The 24,732-nt window shown below is 40.8% G+C and overlaps 4 protein-coding genes across 8 annotated transcripts; 2 read left to right on the top strand and 2 right to left on the bottom strand.

Moving 5' to 3' along the window:
- Nucleotides 1–1,345: 1,345 nt before the first annotated feature.
- On the top strand, nt 1,346–7,574 carry RB195_001307 (uncharacterized protein; the record flags this gene model as incomplete). The annotated part of the gene is made up of 8 exons (XM_064198028.1): nt 1,346–1,388; nt 1,726–1,919; nt 2,059–2,151; nt 5,553–5,661; nt 5,756–5,853; nt 6,767–6,859; nt 7,362–7,506; nt 7,567–7,574. 8 exons carry the CDS (start codon nt 1,346–1,348, stop codon nt 7,572–7,574), a joined length of 783 nt encoding a protein of 260 aa, XP_064053909.1.
- Nucleotides 7,575–9,481: 1,907 nt separating this feature from the next.
- RB195_001306 (uncharacterized protein) lies at nt 9,482–11,584 on the bottom strand (the record flags this gene model as incomplete). The annotated part of the gene is made up of 5 exons (XM_064198027.1): nt 9,482–9,626; nt 10,449–10,588; nt 10,784–10,923; nt 11,000–11,150; nt 11,525–11,584. 5 exons carry the CDS (start codon nt 11,582–11,584, stop codon nt 9,482–9,484), a joined length of 636 nt encoding a protein of 211 aa, XP_064053908.1.
- Nucleotides 11,585–11,882: 298 nt separating this feature from the next.
- Nucleotides 11,883–14,243, bottom strand: RB195_001305 (uncharacterized protein; the record flags this gene model as incomplete). Of its 2 annotated transcripts, XM_064198026.1 has the most annotated exons (6): nt 11,883–11,959; nt 12,080–12,196; nt 12,290–12,391; nt 12,500–12,554; nt 12,942–13,007; nt 14,193–14,243. In XM_064198026.1, the coding sequence occupies 6 exons, from the start codon at nt 14,241–14,243 to the stop codon at nt 11,883–11,885; spliced, it is 468 nt and encodes a 155-aa protein (XP_064053906.1). The 2 variants fall into 2 exon arrangements, with proteins under 2 accessions (XP_064053906.1, XP_064053907.1); XM_064198025.1 differs by lacking the exons at nt 12,942–13,007; nt 14,193–14,243 and adding an exon at nt 12,864–12,924 and having other exon boundaries at nt 12,500–12,577.
- A 4,899-nt stretch (nt 14,244–19,142) lies between these two features.
- Nucleotides 19,143–23,777, top strand: RB195_001304 (uncharacterized protein; the record flags this gene model as incomplete). 4 transcript variants are annotated; one of them, XM_064198024.1, is made up of 6 exons in its annotated part: nt 19,143–19,311; nt 20,479–20,579; nt 21,388–21,547; nt 23,315–23,436; nt 23,548–23,632; nt 23,716–23,777. In XM_064198024.1, the coding sequence occupies 6 exons, from the start codon at nt 19,143–19,145 to the stop codon at nt 23,775–23,777; spliced, it is 699 nt and encodes a 232-aa protein (XP_064053902.1). The 4 variants fall into 4 exon arrangements, with proteins under 4 accessions (XP_064053902.1, XP_064053905.1, XP_064053903.1 ...); XM_064198021.1 differs by lacking the exons at nt 19,143–19,311; nt 20,479–20,579 and adding an exon at nt 21,234–21,335; XM_064198023.1 differs by lacking the exons at nt 19,143–19,311; nt 20,479–20,579 and adding an exon at nt 21,255–21,335.
- Nucleotides 23,778–24,732: the final 955 nt, after the last annotated feature.

Here is a 24,732-nt window from a genome sequence, read left to right as displayed (position 1 = left end):
ACCTTTAGCCTATCTTTGCTTAATATCTCTCTCGTAGCTGTTATCGTTCTTCAGCATACTGCCCAAATAACAAAACATCCCTGAGTGGCCGGTGTCTGCATCGAAGCCCAAGGAATAATTTAACGAATGGCTTGCTGATCGTGGATTGCTATAGAAAGACCGATTTTCTACCAACTGTGGAAATCCCCGTGAAGTTACGAAGCAGGCGATGCGGTGAAGATGCGCGCTGGCAGTTGTTGTTATTGTTATTGTTAGTGAATGTTACAAACGCCAGTGTAAGATAATTATACTATTTAACGTAACTGCTTAATAAAACAACCCTGTTTAGCGACTCAGATCCCAAGAAACATCCTTGAGTAGCCATTAAGACCACTTTTCAGGTGGCTCCACAACTCTCTTTTACACCTTCATTAGATATTATTTTATTCAATTCAAGGACCTATTGTGAGCATTGTAGTCCCCACCTCATCACGACCATTGGATATCTCCGTTGATGAATGTGTACTTAGCCGATTAGAAGATGAAAGGCTCACTTATCACTTAGAGAGATTGCTCGATACCGACGTACGTAGGGTTATTATCTGTTCAGGCTTGAGCTTAATCTAGTTCTGCAGGTCTCGCAATGAATCCAGTGGTTCAGTGAAACAACCGTCGAACGCTTTTCATCCGACAGCACTGTGTCGACGTGTGAAGGCCACGAAGGACAAAGAGACAGGAGAGCCAGTCGTCATCGTCTGGCTAGCATGGCAGCCCTGAATAAGCCCTGAGTAAAGTGTAGTTGGGAGACGGGGGCACTCAACGGCGAAGAAGATACACATATATATATATATATATATATATATATATATATATATATATATATATATATATATATATATATATGTATATATGTGTATACATACATATGTGTGTATATGTATATGTACATATATATATATATACATATATATGCATATATACATATACACATATGTACACACATTTATACATGTATATATATATATATATATATATATATGTAATGCATATATATATATATATATATATATATATATGCACATATATATATACATGTATTTATGTAAGTGACTTGAGAAGTCCGATCAAATCAAACACCGTGGATACTACTTGCTGTACTTTCATTGCCTCTATCTAATTTTCTGTAATCACAGGCTTTGCATGCAGCTGCACGTCTACCTCTTTCACGGCGGACTGAAATCAGTGATAGAATTTCTTCTTGTTGTGTCAGAATTTGATTATTTGATTGCTAAAACTTTCAAGAGAACAAATTCTGTTGATTGATACACTCTTTTTGAGAGTTACTGCTGAAAGTTAACGAGGAGGGATGAACTCCGACCCAATGCAGACTCATAACTCGGTCGAAACTCGTGAGTTTACTTGAATTCCACAAGGTTCCATGTTTTGTTTCGATTTTTCTTTCATACGAGCGATGGACATGTATTTGTCGGATTAGGGCAGTAATTTGTCCCTCCTATTTCGATAAGTCGCAGTTTATTTCAGACTACTTTTCTTGTATTTTTGAACAGTTCTTGTCACGAATTCTGCTGCTTCGAATTAAAGCTTGATCTTTTAGGTGTATCGAAGAAGTCCATACATTTGGGCACTTTAATATTTAGCACAGAGAAATTAAAGCCTTCTGGCAAAATCAACAGTAGTATGCTTGTTTTCATTCGAGTAACTTATTCAATGAGAATTCTCATTTAGTTCCGGAACAGCTAAAACGCATTTATAATCTACAAAATGGGTCAAACGATGTCTCCATACGCGGGAGCGTTTTCGAGGATGGAGACGGTGCTGGAAATGGATCACTGCATTCACGTGAATGGCAACAACCTATGGATAGAAGAGAGCTTGGTAGCAGTTCTAATAATTGGATTCGTCTAAATGTTGGCGGTAAGGTAGGGTTTATTTGCCTCTTCGATGATTACTCTAGCATTTCATTTCAGAAAACTTATACATTCATGGCACAGTGTTTATATTTAATAAATCTTTTGTTTCCGATAGTCTTTTTTAAACTTAGTGATTTGCTATCTTCAGGTTTTTCAAACAACGCGTGATACACTTATGAAGGTACCGGGGTCGTTTCTTTATCGTCTTTGTCAAGATGACAAGAGACTACCTAGTATTAAGGTAAATGTTCCGCTGATTACATTATGAATGCTAGAACTCTACAAAGAGAACCTCTAAAAGACTGTATGACAATATCTTGGATTTTATTTGTGAAATGCAGAGTTCAAGTGGTGCTACTGACAGACTTCATGAACGCAGATCTTTGATTCCCTTTGAGGACTCTCTTATGCGAATCTTATTCCTACTTTTTGAATAAGCTGATGGACTGATTTACATTACTTACTTGACTTAATCGACTTGGTGATATTATCACTAGATGCGAATGCCCGCCTCTTCGCCGATGTGTGTGGTCCTTGAACATGACTGTGTCCAATCTCCTCGATCTTTGTCAAGAGCTTGTACAGAATCATTCTATTCCTGCGAAACCTTACATCTCGCCTGAATAGCTTTCCACTCCGACCGTCGTCTGGTCCTGTTTCACCAACTCAGGCCAGAACTTCCCGTTCTTGTAAAGAAGCTTCTTCCGGCAAATCTGGGAGAATCCTCGGAGGACTTGAAGAAGGCGGTCTGCCGTTCGCTTTCTAACCGAAGACCGAAGAAGCGAAGACAATTTTCTGTACCCACTTTTGACGGCAGCGTCAGATGTTGCTCTACGTGTCATTCGCCTCTACACCACATTGACTTGAGCATAAAGATCATTATTGTGGCATACGCTAAGCCAAAAGCAGCCGTCTAAGCAGCTTCCTTTCCATACAGCCACCTCTGTAGATGGTGCTGCCCAAGTCTCCGATCCGTACATAATGATAGGGGATTCGTGATAGGTAGACTCACAGACTTCGCGAGAGGTGGGAGTCGACCACAAACACTTCGCCAAGAACTTGAATTCAGAACACGCCTTATCGCATCGCATCTATCCCGTGTATTGCTCTCACAGCTGCCGTTGTTCTTCAGCGTCCAGGTCGCAGCACTCATCTACGAGTCCGATCCGCTTCCCATCTACCATGATTCTCCATGATACCATGATTCATGAAAATCTCGAGGAAACGCACATCTGCTTGTGTTTGTCAAGGCGCAGGAGTAATCCATAGGCCGAAACTAGCTTCGATACAAGATCGACAGCATCTTGAAGCTTTGAGCTGCATTCGGCGAATATCGTAGTATCGTCAGCGTACTCGAGAGTGGTCAAAGGGCATCCTGACTGTGCTAGGATGATATGGGTAGAGCACTTATCTACTGTTCCTCGCACGGAGTCATCATGGCGAAATTGAACAGGAAGGGTCCTCCCACTGCCCCTTTTCTTACTCCAGCTACCACATCAAACGATGTTGTACGTCCAGCTGGTGTTCGAACTGTAATTGTTGTTCCATGATTCATGTTATGAAGTAAGCGAAGAAACTTTCCTACTTCTCCATCGGCGCAAAACACGTTTAAAACAGTGAGAAGAGTCGAAGTCCAAAAAAGCTAACACGATTGACATCGAATACCCCTGCCAGACACTCCAGACGATGAATACCTGGTTAATCATAAATCGGCCAGGACGAAATCCGGCTTGCTCGCCTCGCGTTTTTTCTTCGCGATGTTTGTTAAGCCCATCTAGAGTGGTTCGCTCCAAGAAGTTATACATAACACGCAGCAATGAGATTCTTCGATAGTTTCTTGGATCCGTGACGGATAACTTCTTGCGGAGGGGAAAGCTATCCCTCCAAATTGGTAGGTTCGCCTCATCAAGAACGACTCCATTGGCAGTGCTGAACATCTTTTCATTTTGCCGCTGTACTGTACTAGTAAAGCGTAGGCTTCTTTCGGGTTCTTGTCCTTCAATGCATTTTTAAACTCTTTCACTCTTGTTATCCATTCGTGATCTTGTTGCAGCTGACGACGCAAGTTTCTTCTCAGATGCTCTTCCTGGAAAAAATTACCAGTACTATGAGTGGCACATACAGAATTATATGTGGATTTCGGATTTCCGAAGATCCGACTGAAGAATGTTGCTCGTTAGAACGTAGTCGAACTGTAGTTGAGAGTTCTCCTTTTTTGCTAGCGCTGCTCATCAGGCGTCAAAAAGGTTGACGCTTCCATGTAAGCAAACTAACTCCTCCTGAATGTGGATGCGATGACGAGACATAAGTCAACTAACTGTTGTCCGACGTGTGTTTCACAGTGTAGTAACGTTTATCTAGCACATTGGATTGTTGTTCGAGACCATCTTCACGTTCGCGTCGATTCCGACAATGACCACCTGCTGGCTGTGTATTTGAGACATCAGCGCATAGAGTTCATCATAGAACGCGTCCTTACTGTTGTCCTCAGCGGTTTCCGTAGGTGCATCGACACTTACGATTCGGAGTTCTACAGCTTTCGCGCAGCCTCTTACCTTCTTTTAATCAGTATCGCTGCAGTAGATGGTGTAATCTCCGACATTGATAATGGGCCGGCTTCTGATGCGTGTTTCCTGCATTGTGGCAAACGGCACTGCAGGAGTACAAAGAGGTACTATGGAACTTCAGACAGGGCCGCTTCTTGGAGTTCGCTCGACTATCTATGCATAGTCGGGTCAAAACGACGTTAAGCACGTAGTGGTTGCATGCACAGTCGCACCGGAGCAATGCGGTTTTCGACCGCTTGCAGGCGCCTTGCGAGCGGTCTGCTTGGCACTTTTTTTCAAATTTTGCCAAGCGACGTAACCCGGATCGATGTTGGCCGCAATTTTTTTTTGTTTATTTTCAGTTTTCTTGCTTTTTTTTGTTTTCTTTCTTTTTTCTCATCTTTTCTTTCCTTTCCCTTTTCATCTTTTATGTTTCTTTTTTTTCGTATTTTTATTATATTTGCTTTTGCTTTAGTGATTTGTATTGTATCTGTATCGTTATTAAGTTATAGTATTGTTTTTGTTCATGTTTACCTTCTGAAATATGATTCAAAATTGTATGTATTTCTATATTAATGTTCTTTTTTTTGTTTCTTCGTCCTCTCTCCCTCCTTTATAAACAAAAAAGAGCATTAATATGAAAATAAATAAATGAACAAAAACAATACAATAAGTTAAGAACAACACAGATACAATATAGATCTATATAACAAAAGCAAATACAGTAAACATACAAAAAATACGAATAGAAAGGAAATTAAGAGACGAAAAAACCAGAAAGAAAAGCAAAAAGAATAAAAACAAACAAAAAATGGGGCCAATATCGATCCGAGTGATGTCACTTGGCAATGTTTGACGAATTATCGCTCGCAGACAGTCTGCAAGCGGTCAAAAACCGTTTTGCCCCAGCGCGACCGCACGTGAAACTACACCGTGCTTCATGTCGTTTTTACTCGACTATACGGCAGTTCAATTGACATAATTTGTACGTTAAGTGTAGGCAGTACATAAGCTTCTTGTTGTGTTTTTTTTTTGTATTTTTGCAAGCATTAACACTACACCTCATACTTTCCGATGCGTTGGTGTGTCTTTTTAGGATGAAACAGGGGCGTATCTAATCGATCGTGATGCGGACTATTTTTCCCCGGTTCTTAATTATTTGCGGCATGGTAGACTAATCATCAATCCTGGTCTTGCTGACGAAGGTACATCGATTTAAACATCAACCTTTTGCTTTTTTTTATGTTTGTAATTTTTGGTAATACGACAAATACTTCCCATTCTTTCTTTCATTTACAGGAGTTCTGGAAGAAGCAGAATTCTACAACTTGCCGCAACTAGTTCATCTTGTAAATGAGAGGATTCACGAAAAGGAAAGGAATGCAAGTGATGCTGGGGTATGTTCGATTTATAAACATTGCTTTTTTGTTAGAAGAAACATTCATATGTGTAGTCGGGGGTGCGGTTGCGTAAACAGCTGCGCTCGAAGCGATGCCGTGGAGCGAGCGGTTGGAATCGACGAGGCACTGCATGGCGACTTACGCAGCTGCATTGTGCTTCAATTCGTTTTGATCCTACTATACTTTTACCCATGTTGTGGAGCTGCAACACCTACATCACTAGTTCCTTTGAATTCTGATGATTAGGGCTAGGCACTTCTTGTTTTGGCTTCATTGCCAGCTTGATCAGCAGAATAGGACGGCACGATCAGGCGATTTTCTATTTTCGTTTTTTTCATAACCTTTAGTAATCGGTTCAGACCCGTCGAACATGTTGCTGTGTCCTTCCATTTAAATGTCATGTCAGGTTTAGTTGGTTGTCATAGGTTTAGTTGCGCAGCATATCTCGATTTGCTATCGCTGCATTGCTATCACTGCAATGGTACGATGCAAATCAAGATTTGAACGTCAATACTGGGACTCTTCAGTGATTTGAAGCATTAACCGAAGTTTGAGCCACACATGATCTTTGAGTGTAAGTCATGCCTGATGAACGGAGAAATTGGGCTTAATATTTTATCATGATTTTCTCCGATTCCACCTCTAGAGGTGGAACTGAGAAATAACGACAGGGTAAGAGGCCATTGCGTCACCAAGGTGTTCTCTAATTAATTATAATTATCGACTGTAGTTTGCATCTGACTCTTTGTTCCCAAGTCCTCATTTTTGTCCTCTATTACTCGCTGGTAGAAAAAAGAACTCTTGAATAGTTATCGTTCATCATATCAAGTGAACATATTGCGAATTCCCTTTGTAATAAATGAACAGCAACAATGTTTGAATAACTTTTTTTACACTGCTTTTTTTTCAGAGATTCAAAAGCGTCTATCGTGTAATACAATGTCACGAAGAGGAATTAACTACGTTCATTTCAGCAACTAGTGATGGATGGAAGATTGTCCAGGTGTGATTTAATAATTCTGGCATCTGTTTCATAACTCATATCATAAAATGCTAGGAAATCTTAGGAGCGAGTTTGAAGGCAATATACCACGAATCTGACGTGGTGAAGGAACCCGCGAGAAAAGCTAGCTAGAGATGGGGTTGTGTAGCCGGGGTGATTCTGCTCATTTCTCCCATGTCGTCATAAAGAAAACGGCATGCGAACCGCTTTAGTTCCTACAAGAACGTCCGTTGGAACGCTACTCCGTGCACACGTTCCAGTCCCCTCAGCAGTCCATCCTTTGGTTTTGCTTGAATAGATTGGTATGAAGACCTCTTCAACCTTCGACAGCTCGCTCGTAGAGGTGACCGCTGCACAATGGTGACGCATCTTCCACCCGTTTTTACGACGATTAGGGAAAGATGGGCGGAACCAACCTGCATTCCGCAATCTACAATCGCGAATTCCACGTCAGATTCGCTGTATGCTGCGTTTACTTTCGATACCAGTACAGCTTATTTAGGTGCTACCAGTGCAGACTAAATATCAGGACTACACAGTGGACAGACAACAAGAGTATCTATGCATAGTTGTCAGGGAGTGTCTCGACAATGGTTCCGTTAGTGATAGCAGAGATAGGGCAACACTACTGCAGCAAAAAGCCAGACGTTAGTAGTTTACCCCACATTGTACACATAGTTATCATCGATGGATACTACATTTTTCAGATAACTAAATTTTTTAAACAAGGTCCACTGTTTGCAAAAGGTTGTTTCGGGATGATAGCGCTCGGAATCTTCTATCTACAGTTATCCTTGTTGAAGAATCTTGCATCAGTTATAGAAGAGATTCATCCATCAGATGTCATCGAGCTTGCCTTATCAGCCAGATAACTTCCCTATAATGTCGAGTATCTGCACAAAATCGTTTATATCATTTCTAGAGCTATGTTTTCGAAGTAATGTAGGTTATTCCTTTGCGTAGGTCTTGAAGATAACTTCCTTCTAAATCTGTGTGTGACGGTTTTAATATTCTAATCTCATGTTTTCATGCCCACATACTAAATCTCCATCTAGTCAGTACTGCACCGAAACATACTCGGTTATCATTACCACAACTTGTTTCAATTCTTATTGTGCATTGTGCTTCTATTGTATGAAGTACAAGCAATTTTTCAGTTTCTTTTTCCACTCTCTTCGGTATTGTTCTCTAGCTTGAAATGGACACTGTGCAGTATTTTACGAAACAGTCGATGTAATGGTGATTTCAGTCTTCTTCCTTTGTTGCTGATTCTTCTGCTTTCTTTGCTTACTGATCTCTTTCTTCAAAGCTGCTTATTCATTAAGTTTCCCCCGTTTTTTTTTAAATTGTTTCGCATGAATTTCAGAAGTGTGACTGAAGTTAGTACATTGAAAGTAACTGGGAAGACGAGAGGGCTAAGGCCTTCACTTGAGTGCTTCCGCTGTTTTAAAAAATAACAAGATAAACTTCGTAGAGGTTTCGTGTGATGTGAAGCACCTTCAGTAAGCTATGGTAACATGTATTTAAGCGTTATTTTTGATGTGTGGAAAAGCGGAACGGTGACAGGTTAGGAATAGATTTCGACACTGTTTTCTGAAGACCGCCGAGCGTCAGTGCTCATTCGCTTCTACCAGATTTCTGAAGAAGGTGTTTCGTTGACTTTAAAGGCATCACCCCACGAATCTGAAGTTGTACGGGTTTCAGCCGGGTAATGCCTATACGGGGAGATAAGGGATAAATATAGGATAGAGGATAACGTTTCTGGCGTTAATCGCCCCCACGTTCATCTCAATTCAAAATCGTTTGAGGTTTACGAATGTGTATCTGGCCTATACAATGACTTGCGGTGGCTGGCCGATGTGTCAAGTCAGTGTTTTTATCCTTCCAGACAAGTCTCGTACCAATTTATCGACTCCGGAGGGATGAAAGGCTTGGTGAGCACGGGATGATAGAATGAAACAAAATTAGCTTCGTGTATGTTAAGCATTAAGACTCCAATGGACTAATTTCCAAACAGTTCCCTAACTCGAGGCAAGTCCAACGATTTCTTTATTGAAAACACAAAATTTTCAAACCCCCTTTACAGGGAATTACACTACATGGCTCCTTTCATTGAGTGCAGAACATAGCAGAAAACGACAAGTTGACTCGAAACATGAAATATCCGATAGAGTACTCACCTTACACAATTTTACCTACTGAATATTTGATGTTTCGAATAGATCTACTGATCTGTCTGAAGACTCGACTTGCTGGACCATGTTGAACTAATAAATAATAATAATAATAAATGTAGATTAGATGGAAAACAACAACTCCAGACTTGTGATCAACTAAATGAGGTTAATGACAAAAAGGAAAGCCTTTAGAATGAAGCAGTTATTTCGACGGAAATTACAACGAGCATCTAGTGATATCAAATGCACATCTCCAATTCACCATTCTCAGATCTTCATTCTAAAGGCTTTCCTTTTACTGCAGTCATTGATAGTTTGAATAAACGGTAGCAATCATATCCAACAACTTTCATTCAAAAAGGAAACAAGTGCTTACAAAAACTTCTAGAATCTCTTTACAATTCCAGTACACTCAAACAAAATAGTCTCGCCAAAACAGTAGAAATCAAACCACCAGGCGATAGGTAATGTAGCGACCGGCAGTCTCGGACGGCCTAACTATTTTTACGACTTGTCCTCTTTTCAATCCGAAATACCTTGCAACGGGATCCGATAGTTGGATGCGTGGTAGCTGCGTGTCTTTCAATTTACTGCAACCAAGTTTGTTTGTTTGTTTGTTTTTGACACGAACAATAAAAAGGAGTAAAAGGATTTATGTCCAAGATGTGAATTGGCTAAGAAATGCCGTTCTGGATTCATTGCTTTAGGGAATTGTTTCCCTTATAGTAGGGTCAAAACAACATGAAACACGGAGCAGTTGCGTAGGCTGCTGCACTCTGAGTAGCGTGGTGGGGTGTGGCTATTAGGATCGTGGTGGAACCCTTGTTAGATCAACTCATGGCTACAGTTTCGAGGTACCACCTCGATTCCAGTCGTTGTCCCCACCCTACATGCGATAGACAGTTTCACTTTTGGACGGTTGGCGAAGGGATCCTCTTCATTTGAGCTACACACAATTAGCCAGACCCCCCTCACCTGAAGAGGTTCCGCCCTATCGCACGTATGATCTCCACTGCGCCGCTTCAAGCCCAGCCGGTTACGCAACTGCACCTTTGTTTTTCGTTTTGATCCGACTATATTCAGTGCTTCTCTGATTTCTCAGTTCCAATTAACTTTACAGAAGCTCCACAAAAAATAAATTCGAAAAGTACAGTGTTAAACAACAAAACTGTGAACAATCAAGACTAGAAATTTAAGCCCTTTGTAAGATGGATTTAAACTAAGGATCACTTTGATCACTTTTTAAACTGTCAAAATATGTTTCTCCTTGTCTTAGACAAGAACAAACAATGCCTGTACTAAATCAACGTTGTAATCCTCAGATATGTCAAGCCAACATCGTCTTTTCGGTTACACCTTTTACGAACTGAGCCAATATATCAATTAGTTATGTAGGACTACGGATAACTCACTATCTGGCAAGAAGTTCCGCCTTCTCGTCGCTAGTCATTACCACATGCTCCGGAACCAACTCGTGTTCAGTGATGTTTACCATGAGCTCTGATTCTAGGAAATGTTCCAGGATATATTTTGGTGCCATGTCAGCAATAGCCTAAAGTAAAACCAATCAATTAAGTTATTAAACAAATAATTAATTAAATCAATTAAGTTAATTAAACACGAACTCTCAAAGTTGTTATAAACATGACAGAGATAACAGAGAGAAAGCAAGTTGGAACTATCACACAAGGGAGACGTTCTGTGTTAAAAAGTTCAACGCTACACAAGAGACTGCGATACAATCCACCTGTTTCGCACTAGGAGTCATTCCATTTTGGACCACGATAATTGCCCTCGTAATAGTCTGCTCCTGCATTTGTTGACAAATTGCTTTAATAGTCTTAATTCCAATTTTTGTGTCTTCTGGGAAGAAAACAAACATTTGGTCTGGAAAAAAACCACTCAACCAATACAAAAATATTCGACACTTGGGAAAGTACAATACAATGACTGATGTTAGCACCTGTTGGATCGTCATTATGAGCGACTAATATCGTGAGATCACTTCTGGCAGGCTTTCTCTCGCTTGGTCGATCGCCAAACATCTCTTTGAATTCGTCCAACGTCTGATCCAACTCTTCTTGCGTAACCAGATAACCACGATCGTGACACATCTGCTCGTGAACTGTTTCGTTAAAACAAAAGGGAATACGAAACCACTTAAGAACAAAGAAAAAAGTACCACAGCACGAAGATTTTCTTAAACAAAACCTCTGCCCCAATGGCAATTTTTCAGTAGAATATTGTAAAATATCATAGCATGACCGAACAGAACTAAAGAATTCATAATGGGCTTATCACTGAACTTCTTCCTTCTTAACGCAACCAGTTCTTGGAGAGTTATTTTAACTAAAAAAACCTAACTTATCTACTAGAACTATGCAACGAATTGTAGTTTTAGAACTGTTATTACAGAAAAGATCACAGCATTACATAAAAGATAAGTGGATCTGCAATCCGAAGACGTTTCATATCTCGGTCGATTTACCTGCATAATCGTTTTCCTCACTCTCCAAAGTTTATAAGTTTCTTGCTCATCATCAGCCATTCTAAATCGAGAGCTTATTTTGTTACGACTGTTAAATCAGATGAAATATTCACTAGATGGGAGCATATACCTTCACAGTTGTGACTGCACAAGTAAAATACTGCCCTGACATTTATTTCATAACTTCCGGAAAATCTATTAATCTTATAATTTCAAAATCTTTATCAACTAAAAACAACAAATGAAACAAAACCAAGGCGTACCACCAGATGAAACAATCAACTATTTACACTCCTTTTTACAATTCAACGGTTAATAATGAGACCGAACCCTAATGAAGAGATGTTTGCAGGTGGTGCTACACATGGTTGTTCTCGCCTTTGAGTTTCGAAACAGCACTATGAGTGGTTGTCCCAATTCCATCTGGCTTCAGTCCTAAAATGATAAATAAAACAAACGTTATTCATAGTCTACTGCTATTCTCGACCAGAGAAGTGGTCTTCAACAATAGAAGAAATCGAAACACTTTCAAATTCGGAAAGAAAGACCACTTACCAAATAACATAGCACCACCAATGAGAGCAGCAACAGTGAGTCCTTGAGCCAGGCACCGACCACGCATAAACAGTTGTGCTTTTTCAGGTTTACGCTTGATGGTGGCGTTTAGCATTCCTGAACAAAAATGACCAGGATGTTTATTCTATACTCTATTCTTCATACTAAGAGGATACATCAGCACTAGAAAAGTGCAGAGATGAGCATTACCAATGAGACATCCGACAGTGGCAATCATCCCTACTGGAACTAAAGGATTGCTCATCGCTCGATGAAGAACGGTAGAAGAAACGCTCTTGCTGTGTGATCCTTCTACAAATGAAACGTGCTTTTACCAAAATACAGTAAAACGAAATAGTTCCTAGTCAATAAGCTGGTTATACCGTTCCTAGAATACAACTGCAGGGGTGAGCAACTCACGAGACAAGTCCTGCGGTATCATAGGAACAGTCGAGGAGTATTTCTCACGCTCCACCTGAATTAGAATAATTAACTTGGCTGGACAGAAAAAAAAAACAAAAGAATCACTAAGTTCTATGGAGTAAGGGATATCACTGGTCGAGAATATCGCAAGTTGCATTGTACCATATTATACCTTCGATTTTTAGTGTGTGCTTGGTGAAATAAAGGGTGAAAAGAGATGAAAACATCATGGAACAACCTGGAAATTACGAAGAAGTGCTTGGCCTACATCTTGCAAATGAAAAGAAATCCCCTCAAGAACTTTCGCAATGCTGAAGCAGTACATATAAAATTACTACTACTACTAAGACGAGCGGCATACCTAAACCTAAAGCCACATATGCGAAATTAGGTGAACCAACATAGGATGAACATACTGTCATACCAGAACCTAATTCACCTGCCACTTCATGTGCTGTTTGTGATCCGTGAAATCATGAGGTGGAGGGGGTGATTCAGGCATAATCTGCAAAAACGAACAATAAAGCGAATACAAATAAAGATACGAGAACGTAATATGAACGAAAGTACAACGCCACTGAGAACTAAGATATTACGACTAGCGTATAGAACTCGCACCTTGCGAAAGTTCCGCTAAGATTAGGCGTCGAACATGTGGCTTGTTGTGTAATGTACAGATAACACCAGATACTTACGGCATATAAGAGAATATTTCCTGGTTTTGGTTTCTACTTTATCCGAACTCTCCAGTATCTGTCAGGTTAGTTTCTTCTTTTTTTGCGATTTCTCCGGTTTATATATTAAATTGATCGCCTCTTAGATGTTGGCACTGTACGTTGCGCACTCCTATTTTCTTCGCAGATGTAGATTTTGTCCTCTAATCCATGCCGTTACGCTACGATATTATAACTTCAACTTCCTTCCTGTTTTTCATGTTTCCTTTGACACCGTATGCTGTACCTTCTGTCATCCTTTGTTGTCGCATGTATGTAATCATGCGAACCATTGGATGCTCTGGAGGAGAAGCTTGAAGCTTGATTTTATAGGCCGTAGGTTCTTGAGCATGTGTAGTCTGCAGACAACACAACATATTCGACGCCTAATATAAACTTTCAATCTGCGAATTCCATAATTTTCCGTAATTACGTGCAACAGAGCGCCGCGCGCTAGGCGTGAGGTATGTGGTGACATGTGGGACCGCACACATTCAGCAGACAGTTGCGACATCATCATACCTTGCCATGCTACATAATAATTTGTTTAGTCTGTATGTAAGTTAGTAAGAGTTTCGGCTGTGACTGCACGATTGATGGTTTGAGGCCGCTCCACTGCCAACCAAACCTTCCATTTCCCTGGAGACGATAAATTGATACTAGACTTGTCTGGGAGGATAAGAACTCTGACTTGACACATCGACTGGACCTCGAATGCGATCGTAATGGTGTACTCATAGATCTCAAATGTTTCTATAAGGATTGAACTCGTTGGCGCATTCCCATAGCGATTGATCAACGCAGTACAACTTAAAATTTGTCCTCTAGTCTGTGTGTCGCGAAAATAGTGTCTTGTTATACAGGTTGGGACATAATGATCTCCACATTTTAAAGCGTTATAAAAAACCAAAAACAATCTACATAGAAGAAAAACTGAATATATTTCTGAAGAGTAAATAGAGTGTCATTTTACTCACTGAGTTCTGAAAGTTGGTGTGATCTAAATTGGATCCAATTTTTCTAGCCATCTTGGATTTCGAGAATATGCGGTCTCAAGAAGACGGTACCACAACTCACATAGCACTACGTCTGCCAGTAAAATCGAGAGAAGTGTTCCGCGAGCGTTTAATCTCTTTAAGGGGAGACGAAGGCAGGCCAACACGGTCATCAGATTTGAGCGTACGTAGCTTTTTCTTTTATGATCACCTTGTTCCGATCTCGGAACACGACTATTAATTTGTAAGGTTTGTTGCCATACTGTCCCCTTTCCCACCATAGGGCAAGGAGGCGGCGCTCTTGTATGTAATGTTGCTTTTGTACTAGCCAGGGCAGGCCGACAATTATTCTGTGCTCTTAACTTCAGTGCTTGTTTTGATAAACATTACCACTGAACCATTGTTTCCTTTCTTGGGAAGGAAAATGTTCCTAAACATCGTGCTCTTGACGTCCTTTGAGAATCAGGCAGAAAATCTACGCCGTTCCGCCTGTGCCAAACCGAAAAGCGGTTAGGAACTCTTGAGAACGTGTTCAGCAGCGTATTGATAGCGACTGCTGCCATGTATAAAGTATTTCTAAAACGCAGTAAATGGAATGGCATCCATTTTTCAGAAATAATACCAGTTTTTGCATGTAAACTACTCTCATTTTTTACAGTTCTTCAAAATGTGGGAGATCATTATGTTCCATTCTGTAATAACGGGGTTACCCTGCGTGTTTGTGTGCGTCACGAAAACACAACAAAGATGAAAAATGCTGCATCGGTCGAGCATCGAACACGGGCTGCCCTCGTGGTGTTAGTTTTCAGGTTTAGTCTGTATGTTTGCCCGCATGTCAACAAACTACAAACGTTATGTAGTAAAGCAAGTTCGACTCCAGCTTGGTGCTTCGGTCTGGAGATAAAAAGAATTAAAAAGGGAGACGAAACTTATTATTTCAGCTATTTCGGCCACCCTTTTCTAAATTATTAGGAGAAAGAATAACGCCGGTATTCGCAAACTTCACCTCTACCCCTATTTGTAAGATTCTAATATCGTCATTTTTCCGAAAGCAGCATTTAAGTAGTGAGACATTTCAGTATGTGTTCTTAATTAGAGCCGGATGCGAAGTTTCTACAGTCCTTTATTATTGGCTAACGTTTCGGAGAAATGGCCTTTTTAAGACCCTGAAAGGGTGAAATCGACTACACGATCAAACGTCCAAACAAAGCAAAAAAGTGCAAGTGTAAACCTTATCTTAATGTCGGAGGATTTCTTGCCTCAGCTAAATACCCGTGGTGAGATGCTAGCGTACTACGGAGTGAGAGAATTGATTTATATGTCCTATCGATTTCACAATATATTGAGCTGGAAAGTATGAATGCTGGTTAACTATGAACATAGCGAGTTGTAATTCTTGCTTCCTAATTTTACAAGAATGTCAGTTTGGTAGATCATGGGATGACGAGGTATTCGTATTGGTCGACGACGAAGCAATCAACTTTCAACTAAATTAAACAGGTGCAAATATCAAGACAAGAGTCCAGTGTAAAGCATTTTACTCTTCTTATTAATTGTGCTTCTTTATACGCATTTTTGTTCTGAGTGGAGTTTGAGAGTAATCACCAAATTTTAACTGACGAAAAAGCAACACCTTTTTTAAACTAGGGAATGGACAGACTGATTTACCCAGCGGGAACACCACCTGTGAACCGTCGATTGGCATGGTCAAAAAGACATGGAGCACGGTGCAGCTGCGTAAGCAGTTGCACTCGAAGCGGCGCAGTGGAGATAACGGTTGGAATTGAGGTGGGACCGTCGCGAACTACAGCGAGGAATGTCAGCAGGGCCCTCCCCAGGTTCTAATCGCCAGGTTGCGCGGCACCTCTTCGAGCGCAGCCGCTTGGTCTACGTGCTTTGAGTCGTTTTCACCCTGGTATACGTATTGGTTCTAAGGAAAAATTGAGAGTAAAACTGCATGATCATAAATTATAGTAGTGTCGAAACGACATGAAGCACGTACGCAATTGCGTACGCGACTTCTCTCTAGGCGCTTCGGTGGAGCGTAGCGGCTAGTAGCGTGGTGAATGTCTTACTGGCACTAGCCATCGCTGCAGTTTGCGATGGTCCCACATCGGCTCCAACTGCTGCCTCAACCGCGCTGTTTCGAGGGCGTACACAAATGCCGCGCAACTACACTCGTGATTCATGTCGTTTTAACCCGACTATATGCATACTTGTGTGTAGTGGAACTGAAAAAAGACGTATTCAAAATTCGCATGTTTAGATGTATATTCTCTCGAGGATTTTCTCAAATTTCTTTCCTTCTTCGAATGCTTTTGAACATTGTTTATGAGTTATTGCTTTCTTTTTTCATTTTATGTCTGGGTTGAGTTTTAATGTTGAAGTTTTGAATATTCGGTTTTTGAGCCATAGGCTGTGGGTGGGTGTAGTATACCGGGTAGAGGTTCCGCTTTCAGCAAGCCTTCCATCTCTCCGGGGTCGATAAATTGGTACCAACTTGTCTGGGAGGATAAAAGCACTGACTTGACACATAGGCTAGCCACCGTAAGTCATTGTATAGGCCAGTTACACGTGAACCTCAAACGATTCTGAATTGATGTGAATGTGGTGACGCATCCCAAGCGGACTGAGTAATGCTAGAAACTTTATTGTTCGGCTAACCACGCTTATCGTTACTGGAAATAGGGTTACAAGTCCGAATGAGAAATAAAAAAAAGAACAGAAAAAAACAACGAAGTATTGAAACAACCTAATAGCGATATTAGCGACATTTTAGTTCTTATTTTTTTTAATTTCAGTTATAGTTATTTGATATGTAACTAGTTATTTTGAGTATTATAAAAACGTTTTTAACCAAACATCTACCTATGCACTTGATTAATTATTTTAGATAGTAACTAGCTCATCAAATTTGCATCGTAGGGGAGCCAGACGGAAATTTCTCCCGAATAAAACATCTCATGATGGCTTTGCTTCTTGTGCTGGTCCTTTGCCAAATTGTCGACACCCAGAAGAAGACAACGAAGGGAGTTATAAAAACAACAACTACTACAGCGTCAACGACAACCACTTCCGATTATTACTACTATGCAAACAACGATATTCTTTTGACCTTTAATGTGATAAACAATGCTGAAAATTTCGAATACATCTCAATTTATTGCGACCTGTATGGATGTCGATCGAAATTCCTCAGAACTACTTAATCGCTGAGTTATCAGTTTTCTTTGGAAGTAATTTCTTGTATAGTTTTCGCAAACGCCATTTATAAAAATGTTGGAATCCTATTAAACAGAGCAATCATGAATTCTTCAAAGTGAAGTACATTCCGTTGCACTTTGCTCTCATATTATTCCACCGCTGTGGTAGATTCTGCTTTCTGAGTATAGTGCGTTTGCAAACGGTTCATCAGCGTCTGTGCAGTCGGTGGTTTAAAACCACTTGAACCCAAGAAAACTCTTGATTCTACCGATGTGCGTGGCATATTCGCCTGAGAGGACACCTCATTCGGAAATCGTTGTTCATGGCTTCTTTTCCTTTCTGTTTACTATTCCCACTCAAAAACCTTTACGATTTTGGATTGAAGCTGAAAGATTGGAGTTCAACAATTTCTTAGAAACTCCTTTGTCCTGAATACTTCAAACCCAAAAAGCGCAAAAATTCATTACTGTTCATCACCTGTGAGACTCAGTGTATAGTTGCGTCAAAGCAACATGAAGCACGGTGCATTTACGTACACGCTCGAAACGGCGCGGTGGAGGCAGCGAGGAGCGACCATCGCAAAATGCAGCGACGGGTGGTGCCAGAAAGGGTTCCAGTACGCTCCTAACCGTGACGCTCCACCGCACCGCCTCGAGAGAAGCCGCGTACGCAATTGCACCGTGTTTCATGTCGTTGTCGCCCTACGATATCGTGTGAAATGCCTGCCGATGATCCCGAGTGATCCGAGTGCGCCAGGACGACAATGTTCGGCAGTTCAGCCTAGTGAAGCGGAGAATTGTTGTAGGTACTTGACTCTTTCAGGTTGGGCTTTAGGGGTGTACTGGAAGACAGCACCTTTTTGCCATATCTGGGTGTTTCTTCATATGACTGTGCTTACTACATAGATAGTGCCAAAGCATGCCAACTCGAATGCCAGGACCAGCTCCCGCACGTAGACTCGTATACAATTGTGTCGCTTGTGAAGTGAATCGTGCTATATTTGAGAATGTTCTTAGAGTGGAATGAAACGTTTTGGAAAAAGCGCGCAAGATTTTGTGAAGAGGGGATAATGCCCGCCTGGATTCTACGGAAAGGAATTCCCCACCTTGAGAAAAAAGGAAGAGGTAGGAGCAGAACATTGTTACACAAGTTGGTTTACACTAGAAATAATGTGCAATGGGCGTACTGTAGTGCTCCTTAAACAAATTCTCATGGCTATACGGGTTGTTATGATCGAAATAACAAACGCTTAGACAACCTGCAGGAAATTACGTCATGGTTAGTAACAGTTTTGTGCTGGAAAGTTTTGAAGGAAAGTGAGCTTTAACACTGCATTAATTTTCTTATGCTAAAAGTGTCAGTTGAAAAGATTTTGAACTTGCTCCAATACTCTACGTCATTCTAAGAAGTACTTGATGTTTATCTTCGATCAACTCTTTCCTCAAAGGAAGACAGTGGTCATAATTAGGACGAGTCATCTAGCAACGCAGCAGACCAAGTGGATCTTTCACCTCTTGAAAGGGCATCGTGAATCCTGAATTAGTGTTCACATCTGCCATCGCTTAGAAATTTATAATATTATAGTTTAGCAGATGTTTATCACTTTTTATGTTGAAGCTCACAAGACTCAATAAGTAGAATATTCATCTTTACCAAAATTAAATTGCTTTGCTTACAGATCACGCTGCTTGCCTGACACCGTTTACAAAATTTACAATTTGACTACAGATGCTGATTTCTTTGAAAAGCGCTATTAAAATACAGTACGACTTTGCAGAAATCGATGATCCTGTGGATCCGGACAAGACTGGATACGGTGTAGTGATCTGTGTCTTTGAACCGAACAATAATAAGATGGCACGTGATCAACTGTTCGTGGTGGGGAATCGTGCATTTGGTAGGTCTTGCATTTAGTATGTTGGTTTGGGAACATTTGGTAACAGTTATTGTGGGCTTATGCATGGCTAAGGCTTACTCCCAAACGAAGCAAAAACCTAATCATGCATGCACTTCTAATTTGTAAGTCTTCCACTTACAACAGCGTTTGAAGCTCATAAATCCCTACGGGGATGCACAAGAGCCGGGTGTAGCGCTGTTCACAGGAGGTTCGGCTGTGATTGCACGATCGATGGCTGAAGACCGCCTCAGTGCCAACTAATGGTCTCCCTAGTCAGTAAATTGATAGCAGTCTTGTATGAGAGGATAAAACACTGACTTGACACATCGGCTCGCCCTCGTAGATTATTGTATAGGTTGTGCACGCCTTCATAGATCCTTAGACTATTCTCGGTTGAAGTCGAACTCGTAGACGTATCCTCATACGAATTGATCGGCGCATTTTATCTTTTAAATTCATCCAAAAGGTCATGAACCTACCCATTGTTGCAAACATCGCAAACATTACGATCCAGCCAAATCTACGAACACCTTAAGTATGGTTCGATTTCTAAACCCCTCGAGTTCAAAAAAAAAAAAAGGATCGACTGTGCGTGTGTTTCAGTTAAACGCATCACAGCAAAAATCTGAGGTGGTACGGATTTCAGGTGGAGTATTCGTATACAGGATAGTAGATTATGGAGAGAGGGGCAATTCCGTCCATTTCTTCCTAATTGCCGTAAAAAACGGCTCGGAAGATGCGGCGCGTGCGCAAGGCTGGCGTGCTCCAATCGAACTCCTTGTAGAAAATAGTGCGCCAGAACGCCCGCAGCCGTATTTTCCGGGCCGTTTTTTACGGCAATTAGGAAGAATTGGACGGAATCACCCCTCTCCATAATCTACGAGTCCGTATACGAATACCCCACCTGAAATCCGTACCACCTCAGATTGATTGGGGTGATGCCTGGTGATATTACACTGTATCAGCGAGAAACAGGGAAATAGAAGAGGTGCATTACTTACTTCTAGAGACGTTTACGGAAAATAAGGAGCATGCAGCTGAAAAAGAGACCTTCAAAAGCCTACTATGAAATTATCTGCATATAACACAGAGGACACTATGCCTACAAAGTCGTTTTCTACTTCTGAATAATAAACATTTAAAAGTACGTCATAATGAAAATTATAGAGAAAAATATTTCTATTAAGACTTCATACAGTGCACTTGCGGAAAAGGCCCCATGGCCGAACTATATTCTGATCCCGGAGTGGAAAGAGGATGCCAGACAGGTCGAGAGTTTTTCGAGGTCAATCTTTCCATGTGGTGAGTGCAAACACAGCTACAGCGAAGAGGTAAAAGATGGTGATAGGAACACAAAATCAATGTTTCTTTTTGATTTACTTGAAGAGGAGCTTTCATTAATATGACTTGTTTATTAGAGGAAATGAATTAATACGCGAACAGAATTTCATTCAGGAATGACATTTGTTTATATCGAAATGATGGTAACCACCTGCATCCCTCGCATAGTCAACAACTGTATTTTCCACATAATATTTTTTATTCTTATCCTACCAGTTCTTGATACAACAGTTTTATTCTGTTTCTTTGCACAGGTCTGCTACTCTTATTACCTTGGAACACTAGTGTTATTAATGAAAACAAGGTTCCTTATTCTGAGGTTTTTCTTTCTCTTATGAACGAAATACCTATATTTCTCGGTTACAGAAAGTAGTGTCCTACTGTTTTTTTTCAAAAAAAAAAAATCAGGAGCTTCCTATCTATCTTTAGAAGTCGGAAAAGTACTTTTTTTCTTAGTATTGTTTTTTTTAAAAATATTCTTTGATTCACAAGATTTCTAAGTGATATAACCCTATATTTTGTACAGCGGATGGAAGTTGGGTGGTTCTACTCCCCAATTGACTTCCTGAACATCTTCACTTATGTGTTATTCTGCACTACATATGACTGCTGTATACTTCATATTTTGTCTTTTCGGTAGCTGTCTTTGTTATCTCACCGTTATTTCGAAGAAGTCACAAAAGGTTGAAGAGTTCTGTTCTGAAGCAAGTTACACCATGCAAAATATCTTTACAGCGCACTCTACGCAATTTTGTTGATATGTGGTTGCTGTTCCCTTATGCTCTCATTCCCGCTATCATGCATGGTCCTTCTTTCGGTGTGACATTCCTGAAATTCGCAATGGAGTTACTCTATGAATGGCTTAAGGAGAGCGGCCTCCTCGATGGTGAAGGAGGTTGGTCTGTCACATTGGTCACATTGATTTTTCAGAATGAAATTTTTAACAGACTTGCCTGCTTGAATGACGTGAATATGTTGAGCATTTCAGCATAGATGGATCCCAAAGTCTGTTTCGTAGTAAACCTTTCAACTCACCGGAAAGATGGTTGGGCTATCGCTAAAGTTCGACTTAAAGGCAGCAGATCATGAAATCTACGTAATGACAAAAACAAAGACTGCCGGGTGTAAACTATGAACGTGGGATTGACTCCGCTCAATTTCTCCTAATTATCTTTTTAAAAAGCGTGAGAAACGGCACGGTTCCTGTGAGGTCCCCTGGAATGCGCCTCTGCTGTGCACGGATACTCCACAATTCCACTGCCCCATCAGACTTTATCCCGATGAGGGTCTTTCAGGGTTTTCTACCTGCTGATAACGAATAGAACATTCATTTAATGGGAGAACTGCTGTAGGTGCTGGAAATTGATGTTAAAACTTGTCGCACATTTATGATTATCGTGAGAATGATCTTGAATATAGAACTTATGCTAGCCCCTCCTGGTTGTCCACGTTGCCATAACGCGATGACACTAATGGGAAAGACTGACATTAATGAGAATTGCTCCGGGAAAAAGTGGGTGTGTCATCGACGACAAAGCCGCCGTAGACCGCCTTGAGCTAACAAAGCGACTATCGGTTATAAGAAACGCTTGTTTCTCGACGACAAAATTGTTCCAAATGAGTTTTTTTTTTTTGAATCGGCTTATTCCTGGCTTAATGATTATGGGGAACATGATCTCGATCTCGCCTCTGAGCTCGACACCGGCTACACTTTGATTGTTCGGTGGTTCCAGCACTTCAGGTTGGTTTTCAGCAACACTTGACAGCAACTTGAAATTTGCAGCAAGAGGAACATTTCCTCGATGCACTACCGACAAAATCGGATTCGTATTAGAGGTGTTGAAGGAAGCGTTAAAATTAATGAGGACTTTTTTACTCGCTAGTAAAGGAAAGCACGTTTGGTGGAGTTGAAGTAAATTCTGACCGTTCCTCTCCAGTGATTATGAAGCAAAGGGATTCTGCTCTACGCTTTTGAGGAAAATCGTATGCTACTTCAGGTCTGCAACATATTTTTGACAGCTGGGTCGTGCACCATGACATTGTCTCGCTCGCTGTCGCTGCCCTCTAATTACCGACACCGATGTGTGAATCACCACTTGAATTTCGTTTTTCGACAAACGACACTCATACTATAGAATCACATCGACAGGAGCTCAAGATGATTTCTTGGAGGAAGCACGGAATAAAAAACGCTCCACCGATTACTTGCAAGACTTGCAAGAGTTCCTTTTAGGGAAGGAAGACGAGGTTGCTCTCAACTTTTAGGAAACCGTTACGCGATGGTGTCCGTGTTAATCCGTCATTGTTCTGTTACCACAATAAAATGCTAAGTACATTTAATTTTCTTGTGAGTTTGGCTTTCTGACACCTTCTTCCATGAAATGAGTGTTCTATTTGCGATCAGCGAGATCGAAATCTGAAGTGCGCCATCGGAAAAAAATTTGGGTCAGGTACTATAAGTGGAGTAGTATCGTCCGCTCCACATTGTTCACATACAAATCAAAAATTTGATAGGATAAATAAATACGAATGACTGCAGGAACCTTGTGAGGGTCCAATTCTTGTAGACAATTTACATTTTTCTCACGAAACAACTATGAATATGATCTTGATGATGATTATGTACCTAAAAAGTCCTAAGATTTATGCGTCTCTAATTCAGACTCCACTTTCATACATCACCTAATAGCAGCTGCTCTGGATGCGCTGCCGTGGTTCGTTCTACTTTTTCCTCTTGTTCAAGCTATCCTTGCTGTGATCTGCATAGAAATTTTTAGACAGCAGGTAAGTTTTGATCCTTCCTTTTTTGCCTCACACTTGTCCGTAAATTATATCTATTCCGCGATGAAAGTAATTGACTGATTGGATGAATGAATTAATGAACTTGTGTTTAAGTTCTTTTTCGTCTTTACATGTGCGAGAGTGTACGATGAACCCGCCGTTGCTGCTCCCAAGATTTTCAATGGATGGGTTTCAAAAAGTGTGTTATTTCTTATAGAATACACTGAATTTTTCTTCATAGACTAGTGGAAGAATAATTTTCATTTAAAGTAATTTTTTCAGTTTCACCACAGTGGTGCCATGCTCCTCTAGAAACTGTTAAAATGGAAGGTGGATCGGGATAAGTCATCGAGGATGGACTAGAATAGGATGGATTTCGCTCATCTCAATGTACTATCCACGTCTTCCATAACTTTATGACTGATGTTCATCAACGAGAACGTATTGTTTCCCATGTATCTGTGGTTTTGATCTTACTGAAAAACCATGCCCTTATAGCACCGAATCCACCTACGAGTTACCTAATAACGTGCCACGTCTGCGAAAGCAGGCATACTTCTGACTACGAGCCGGAGATACAGCATAAGCAGCTCACTGTTCGCTAGTTTACAAATGTGGTGCATGTGTCTGCTCTCCGACATGGTACGTTGTTAGACGACTCGTAGGGAGGTCTAGTGGGACAGGACCATTTTAATTAGCGCTTTTTCCCGATAGCTGGGAAGAACTGAACATGATCGGTCTCATTTTCGTGAACTACACCGCTATGGTTACGTGTACATGGAGAAATACTAACATCCTCAAACTTGTGGTATGCTGTTTGTAAGCTGCAAAAAGTAGGAAATAAGTACTGTCGGGAGAAGGGAAGAACTCGTTATGCAGCCGCAATAGAATGTTTCTCGAGCAGCTTTGTTTTCGCCGCAGATCAAAAATATATCCCTTACACAATCTTGACTTGACGTCACAGAGGCACATAGCTTATTTTCGTGATCAGGATGCGGTTATGAGCAATTCTTTCTCGGAAATTGAACAATTTTTCAGCCACTGCACCCGTAAAGTGTATGAGTTATCGATTTCTTATTAATGTTCGTGTCTTGGATTATACGAAAAGCCCAGTCACTGTGCTTCGATGAAGTTGTCGAAGGAATTGAAATGAATCGTGTGTGAGAAGGAATTGAGGGTTAATTAGTGAATGATATTCCGCTGAGGTTCCTGGACCCATTTTCTTTATTCTTGAGTGTTGAGTGTTGTTCAATACTGTTGAGCTATGGCGTGAAAGCCAATGACAAATTGCCGTAAATA

Source organism: Necator americanus, chromosome IV (assembly GCF_031761385.1).
Source record: "Necator americanus strain Aroian chromosome IV, whole genome shotgun sequence".
NCBI classification, from domain to species: Eukaryota; Metazoa; Nematoda; class Chromadorea; order Rhabditida; family Ancylostomatidae; genus Necator; species Necator americanus.
Note: the sequence above shows the minus strand (reverse complement) of the source record. Positions and strands in the feature narration are given on the sequence as shown.